At 35.7% G+C, this 8,249-nt stretch overlaps 1 protein-coding gene across 2 annotated transcripts; it reads left to right on the forward strand.

Moving 5' to 3' along the window:
• The first annotated feature begins 286 nt into the window (after positions 1-286).
• Positions 287-7,926, forward strand: LOC106710398. 2 transcript variants are annotated; one of them, XM_014502437.2, is made up of 11 exons: positions 287-498; positions 2,042-2,254; positions 2,912-3,193; positions 3,277-3,422; positions 3,758-3,856; positions 4,009-4,091; positions 4,223-4,418; positions 4,905-5,072; positions 5,208-5,308; positions 5,402-6,320; positions 6,422-7,926. In XM_014502437.2, exons 1-11 carry the CDS (start codon positions 456-458, stop codon positions 6,794-6,796), a joined length of 2,625 nt encoding a protein of 874 aa, XP_014357923.2. In that variant the 5' UTR covers positions 287-455; the 3' UTR covers positions 6,797-7,926. The 2 variants fall into 2 exon arrangements, with proteins under 2 accessions (XP_014357923.2, XP_014357924.2); XM_014502438.2 differs by lacking the exon at positions 287-498 and adding an exon at positions 1,101-1,172.
• Positions 7,927-8,249: the final 323 nt, after the last annotated feature.

Here is an 8,249-nt window from a genome sequence, read left to right on the forward strand (position 1 = left end):
ATTAAGATAATTCATATTAGGAAACAGTATTTTATAAAGCAACAGCTTATAAAATATATCTACTTACTTTGTTTTACTAAATTTTTTATCTGAATCGATTAATTTTGTAGCGCCCTCTGCAAGTGTTAATGTTTGTGATAACCTATAACCTAGTTAGAAGCATTCATAACGTTTTTTTCTATCTGTGCTGTGCATATCTTTGAAGTAGTATTTTGTAATTTTATATAAAATTTTATGTATTAACAATATTATGTATTTTTGAAATTAAGCAAAATGGAATTGAAGAAGTTGATGTAACAAAATAACCCTAATGTTCATTGAACATTTTAATATTCATTATTTGTTACCGCGGGAAAACTGTGAAACGTTTGACTACTATAATGGCCGCAATAGCGCCAATGCTTTTAGTGTTTGTTCTTTCCTAATAAAATTTTAGAATGGAATAAGGTTTCTGTATGTTGTATATATTAAAAAGAAACTTATTTGAAATGGACGCTGGTAAGTTTTCATTTAATTAACTGAATAATAGATTTTTAAAGCAAATTGTATGACCGTAAAAATTTCTTTACTCGGGCGTTTGTGGACATACTTTTTGGCGTAACCCTATCATATATTTAATCCAACCACTATGAAATGATTGTGGTAAAATATAACCACCACAATGATTTCATCTCGCTTCATTTTCAGGCAATTTCTTGCGCATTCTTAATGTATAAAACTACCAATGGTTCTATCTGTTTGATATCCCTAAAATGTTACACTACGGCTAAATATAATTAATGTTTAATACTTACATATTTTTAAATTAACCAACCACCTTTATAAATTACTGATGACATGTTTTGACAACTACTTTAAACGTTAATCTTGTCACACTTCATTTGTGAATATTTTTTAATTTTAAATCACAAGTCCAAGACACTGAAAAAATTATGACATGTTAGAAGTTCATATGAAACTATAAATATTTAAGGGAGACATGATTTTTTATTTGCAATTTTTTTTTTATTATTACATCTTTCCTGATGGATAATATATTTTTGCTTACATGTGATCAAGACAAATAAATAGTACAAAATCTTTAAATGTAATGATATTTTGTTAAATTACATGAGACAAAAAAAAATAATTTATTAAATTTTTTATTGTGCTGACCACTGGATTTTACACATGTAAGTATAAACATAAGAAATTTTTTCCTTAAATAAATATGTAATAATCAAAAAGTCAAGAATAAGGTACTTCAAGAGGGAAAATAAATGTCATCTGTTGCTATGCAATCCATTAGTTACTAGTAGCACAAATACTAAGCAATCTTAGATAAGGTGAAAATATAATAATTTACAAATACTTAACAATCTCTGAGTTTGAATTTTGAATAAATTGTTACAACATATTCCACTAAAAGTTAAACAAGTTACTAACACACTTTCCATATGAATAATAAACTGAATCCAGAAATGGACTACACCTCCACAGGCTATGCTTACTGTATCTGGTGTAGTAGTAGTCTGGTATTAGAGTAGTAAAAAACTCAAATAATTTCAGATCGCCATTGCCACTTAAATACCTAAAAAATCCCCCTTTTATATATGAAATTTTTAAACACAATCTTTTCAAAAATACAAAAAAAAAGACAATTTACTACCTAAATATTTTGTATTAGTTGTGTGTAGATCAGCTCTGAACCGGTTCAAAAGTTCAGCTTTCATAAACTTGACCATTGCTGTTCTAAGTTGCCAGCTTCCACATTTGTATAACTTTTAACATTAACAACCATAATACAATGTTTAATAAAATTAACATTGTTTTACCATTGAGCTATACTAAAAGCACTAGTAATTATTAACTATAAATTACATGTACATTTTGATAAAGTCAAACACTTTTCATTAAAAATAGATAAAATATTAATTTCCAGGTATATCTTAAATATTTTTTATATAATTATTTGTTAAAAATATTTGTCTCTGCTGAAAATGTAAAATTTCATATGGAAAATCATACATTAAAAGAATTAATATAGAATTTTTGTTTTAAGAGGTTTCAAGACAGTTATCCCTGATCGATGTTCTCCTGAGCAACCTTGACAAAACCATTACGCCATGTGCCAGTATAAAGAATGACAAAAAAGAAGAAGAAACACAGGATGCAATGCCAGACTCTACAACCAACACGGAAAAAAATAATGGCAACCCATTCCACTGTGGTGATGATGTCCTTGTGCTAAATAAAGATGACCGGTATTACTTAGGTAAATATCTTGGAATCTTCTAATATATTTATATATTTTTTTCATATATGTAAAATAATAATCTTATCTATATATATAAAAGAAAGTTGTGTTAGTTACACCATTTATAACTCAAGAACGGCTGAATCGATTTGACTGAAAATTGGTGGGCAGGTAGCTTAGAACCAGGAAACGGACATAGGATAATCTTTACCCCGTTTTCTTTTCTTTTTTTTTATTCCGCGCGGACGGAGTCGCGGGAAAAAGCTAGTTTATAATATAAATTATGACCTATTTTCAGTAAACTGTTATTTACAAGCTTTATCAATTTCCTGTCTACTCCATTTATAAACATGATGCTTATTCAAACAATAAATGATTAGAAGTTTGTATAAAAATGTTAAATATCTAGTAGTGGAGTGGTTTTCCCACAAAAAACTACATAATTGAATATTTCATTCTAAAAAGTTCTTAAATTTTTTTTAGTATTTACTTATATTTTCCACATTTAACTGTCTTCTTTAAATTATTAATTATCAGCCAGTTATAGTAATGTAGAAAAACATGCGTTTTGTGTTTATTTATGGAGATGGAAGGAAAAAGGCGAGAAGGGAATGCCAGGGATGCCCAATAGACTAGTGGTTGGGTAGGAAATAAAAATAGTCTACTGTATACTAGGTACAATAATAGAGCTGAGCACGAGCAATGACAACGACTCGTGTGAGGTGGGCACTGGCGAGGCGCGCTGCCTCGTCAAGTTCGGCGACGGCACCCACGCGTGGGCGCCGGTCACCTCGCTTAAACTGCTGTCTGCGCCACCCGCGGATGATGGCCGCATCATGTGCGTCGTGTGCAAGCGTCGCGAGGACTGCGCTACAAACGCGGTGGTTGCCTGCGACATGTGCGGCCGTGGATACCACGCTAAATGTCATACGCCACCGGTTGAAGCTTGGATACATGGTATGCATTATAGCGTAACAAGATAATCAACATTAAGAAACTCCAAGCAAGATGATACGATGTATAAGAAATTTGTGTGATAGGTGCATCATGGCATTGCAAGAGATGCGTGGACCAGCGGTACCGGGTGGCTGCGGCGGAGAATCGCGCATTGAAGAGGTCTGACCTGTTCCGGTACAAGGGCGGCCAGCAGCGGCGGCAGCACCAGGAACTCACGCCGCCATGCGATGTAACACTATTAATTAAAAAAAAACGACTAACATACTCTAAGAGGAAGGATACAATTAGAATGACACCTCACTTGTCTAATTAGGTTTGGTTAATAGGCTAAAGAAGGTTAAAATAGATTTAATACCCTCACTTTACCCTCAAGAATCAGGTAGATAACTGTGAAATTCTGTCGAGATACTTGTAATATATTGTCTTTGGTTTTTCAAAGAGGATTTTATCCTTCTGACAATGTTTTTAATCAAGCATTTCTACAGTGGAAAATCACCTTAACAATCCGCCTCAACTCATCCGTTGTCAACGTTCATTTAATATTATCGTTGTTTGGTATTTTAGACTGCGTCAACGACGTCCTCATCAACTGCTTCTGACGGAGGGAAAGATCAAAATGAAACGCATTGCTACTGCGGAGAAAAAAGTGATTGGCTTGCACAGGTATGAAAATAATGTTGAATATAATCTGTTTTAAAGCGATTTTTTTTTATAAAAGAATCATTTATTTGTCTAAGAATTTAACTTACTTAAAATATATTAAATTAAAATTAAAATGAACCTTTAATTTACTAATAGTATGCACATTATTTCAGATGTTATTATGCTGTAGATGCTCTCGATGGTTTCACCAAAGATGTGTTTCAAGTTTACAATACCCACTATATGCTGGAGATAAGTACGTTAACTTATAATTAATTGATTTATATCCTTTCAAAGTGTTTTAAGAGCTTCTCGAATTGTTATAAAGATTGTATATTTATTTATAGAATGTTTAAACTGTATAAAGTTAACTCATTGTGTTATCAGGTTGTACATATTCGCATGCGGTGGCTGCAATGGCGGCGGTGAATACCTGCGTCGGCTGGAACTGTGCTGGTTGGATCTGGCACACCTCGCACTCTACAATCTCACCGCCTACAATGCACCCAACTACTTCGATCTTGACACCGTCATCATGCCATATATCTTGGACAACTGGCACGCGTTACAACTACCTGAAAAGGTTATTGTTACCACCTATCTTACTAATATTATAAATGCGAATGTTTAGATGGATGGATGTTTGAAGGTATCTCGAGAACGGCTCAATCTCAATGAAATTTGCCATAGATTTAGATCTAGTCTGGAAGAACAAATAGGCTTATTATGTTTTTTTTTAATTACGCTTGGACGGTGTCGCGGGCGACAGCTAGTTTATACATATTAATAAATGTGAAACGAAAACCAATTTTTAAAATTTTTGTCTGTCTGCAAGACTGCAGTTGTTTCGGGGTAATCTCCAGTACAGCTGGACAGATTTTGACAGGATTTGGACGGGAAGGTAGCTACCAAAGTCTAGTCTTAACTAAAATGTACCATATCATGAAGTATATCAAAGTTTAAAAATATTTTAACATTATTTATTACATCCTTATTGCTGAACACTTTTTTTCTTGAAACCCATATCGTTTACTATTTGGATATGCAATTAAAATATTATGATTTATAGATGTGGCGGACGCCGGTGAATGAGCGGCGCGAGAAGATCCTTACGGCGCTGACGTCATCGCGCAAGCGCTTCAAGTGCGGCCGCGAGATGAAGAAGCGCGCCACCATCTGGGGCCTGCGCCTGCGTCGCCCGCCGCCGCCACCGCACCAGCTCGCCGCACTAGATCAGGTAAATACATACTAGTCTTAATACTTTTCTTTGTATAGTAGAAATTTTATATAAACGAACTTATCCCAAATTAGGAGTAAATAATACGTCAACAACGCTATCGATGATTTATTTATATGTAATACTGGAATGCAGATTAAAAAAGGGGAGCCGCTGACGGATGAGTTAGTGAGAGAGTACGCGCCCCGGCTGCGGTTTTTGTCGCGAGCGCCTTCACCGCAAACCGTCGATGATAGGTAAGTTTGCTAAAGTTCTAAAGCTCTCTCTCAACCCAGTGGTAGTTAAAGAAGATACATTATTTTTTTAAATTTCATATTTTTCTTTTACAGTTCCCAACCTTCTAGCAGTAACAATGATAAAAGTTCCTATATGAATCACAGTCAGAACATGATCGTACCAGTCGATGGTCACTGGCTGAACTTGATGATGGGCAAACGCTTCCACGAAAATCTCAACTCCAACTCCAACTCGGAGAACGACTCTACAAGTTCGTACGAGTCGGTGAAGACGAGCGAGCGCGACGAACGGCCCTCGCCCACCCCGCCCGTCTGCACCTCCACCGCAAGGAAACCCGATGCCAAAGATACGTTAGACGACATGCCGCAACCCAACGACACTGAGTCCAATGAGGCCAGGCCCAGCGAGACCCCGCCGGTGCCCTCCAGCAGCGTTTCCCTCCTGCCCTGCACCGTTCAGTTAGATAAAATACCAAAAGAGAACGTTGAAGACGTCAGCTTTAGCAAACCGACCACAAGCACAGTCAACATCAACACACATTCAACTAGAATAGCGACCATGAACTTAGAAGTATCCAAGTTATCCACTAAGAACATCATCGAACATTCCAAGATACTATCACTCCAGCACATGGACAGTATACCGACTTACAACAGTACCTTTATTCACGAACTAGAGTCCTCGGGAGATGAGACCTCGAGCCGAGGCACGTTAGACGTTATAATACCACCCCTCAAAGACTTCCAAGGCAAGAACAACCCGTTCCTGATGCAGAACAAGTACACATCAAAAATCCCATTCACATCGGCTATGAATTTATGGAACAAGCACAATGGGAAGCAGCATCACTTCCACTCGAGGTTCTCATTGCCGGGCCAACTCAACCCCCTGATGGGCCCCATGATTAGACCAATGAAACGGAAACTCAGTGAAAAGGATATCGTGATTGGTCCTAATGGGGAAGTAAAAAGAAGAAAATACAGGCGACCGAGAAAGTACATGCAGATGCAGGTATGTTCATCACTCAACTTTAATGTAACACTTAAATAACAAAACCTATATTTTATGCTAATGCAATGGTTTTTATAACATTTTTTTTTTTTCATTTTCAGTTGAACAAATCGTGTCCTCTACCGGAGGATTCGACAAAAGCGGCACCGCCACAAAATGAGAACGGCGAGATGGCAGCAGTGAGTCACATAAACAACGTCAAGTTCCATGGCAGGAGACTGCGCCAGCGGCAGGAGAAGAACTACTATGAGAATGCGCGGCGCAATAATAATACTGCCGGCAGTAGTGTGCGCAGCTTACAGCTCAGTCCGCACAAAGCGAGCGCTGGCGATGTTGACGCACGTCAGCTCTCCGCGCTCAAGTCGACTGTACAATCTTACTTCCGTGCAGGACAGACCTTCCATATCCTGGCGCGTCGTCTCGCTCCTGACTCCCCCCCGGCGTACCTCATCGAATGGGACTCCAACGCTTCCTAACGGGTCTACCTAAGACCATAATGAATTTATTTAAATGTAAACTGACATCGACCGATTGGAAATTGAGTCAGTTTTTAATTGGATTAGATATGTTAAAATTTTAACGATAGTTAACTGCCGAGTAATATTTCAATCATTTGGAAAATGTTAATTTATTTGTTCAATAAACAATTTAGTAATTAGTCTGATTATAAAGCGACAAAGTTTACAATCGGTAGGTGACATATCGATGTAATGTATGTATGATGTATTTAAGTGCTTGTCTGTAGTATACTTTTAGTTGTACAGTAAGTTCAAGGAATGTGATATATTATTATTCCAGACTGATTCGTTTTATTTTAGTACAATATAAACCTGTTATTGGGTGAAATTGTTTGTTACTAGTGAATGCGGCTTTCGCGCGTCCATAGTCCTCGGTAACCAGCCAAAACCATACTATGATTGATCCTCGCTTATGTATTAGAGAGATCAAACTATATAATCATTGAACGTAATATATATATATGCAATAAGTGAAACTGGTATTGCTGTTCGTGCGTGTTGTAAAAAAAAGTTTTTTTATGTTTCCATATACTGTCAGTAGAAAAAGGAAGCCATTTTTTTCAATTGACTGAAAGTAATTGATTAGGTGATCTGAAAAGCATTATCCCAGTCATGTAGATAGAAAAATCAATATCAACCTTTGACCAAGTATGTGGCTATAGACGCATACATTTAGGTCGTATTAAAAATTGCTTTGGTGTATTATTCCTTGTGTAAAAATCGTTATGAATTACAAATAGTAAATGTTAGCTCTTAAGTATCGTTTGTTATTTTGTATGATAGTTGTGGAGGTCCGAAACATTTAGTTCCATGAATTAAAAAAATAACCATTTTTAAATGTCTCTCGGCTGTGCCCATCTTTGTATATTTAGTGTCTTTGCAGTTTGCTTTTTAAGGCAGAACAGACGGTGACATCTCTGAATTTTTTTTTTGAAACATAGTTCTTTTTCCCAGTATATAATAGGGATAATTTCACCAAATATCCGCGCATCTACTGTATATATATAAAAAATATTTTTGTGATAAATATTTCTTATACTAAAGGTTTTAGCAACTGGACAACTGTTTTCAGGCATATTTGCTACGTTTATATTTTTGTAATATTTATGTGCAGAAACTTTTAGAGAAGCTAATTTCACCCAGTTCCAAATACAAATTCAAAAATTCCAAATACAAAAATTTTATTCTCATATAGTATGTTCCAAATTATCTTGTCTAATACCTATTCTTTTAAGCTTCAAACTTATCAAAAAAATTGAAAAAATAATGCTATCACTTTTTGTTTGAACTGTACCAATTTTACCTAATGGCAGAGGCAACCTGTTACAATGTTAATAAACTGGGTGATCTGAGTTTCTTTGGATATTTGATAATTTTATTTTTATAACTATTTTCTTAACTACTATACATT

This window comes from Papilio machaon, chromosome 3, assembly GCF_912999745.1.
Source record: "Papilio machaon chromosome 3, ilPapMach1.1, whole genome shotgun sequence".
In the NCBI taxonomy this organism is placed as follows: domain Eukaryota; kingdom Metazoa; phylum Arthropoda; class Insecta; order Lepidoptera; family Papilionidae; genus Papilio; species Papilio machaon.

Excerpts from the sequence above, each read along its gene's own strand:
- LOC106710398 (XM_014502437.2), top strand. The coding sequence starts at position 456 with ATGTTGTATATATTAAAAAGAAACTTATTTGAAATGGACGCTG. Across the intron at positions 499-2,041 it reads CTTATTTGAAATGGACGCTG|AGGTTTCAAGACAGTTATCC; the intron begins GTAAGTTTTCAT and ends TTTTGTTTTAAG. Across the intron at positions 4,419-4,904 it reads CGTTACAACTACCTGAAAAG|ATGTGGCGGACGCCGGTGAA; the intron begins GTTATTGTTACC and ends TATGATTTATAG.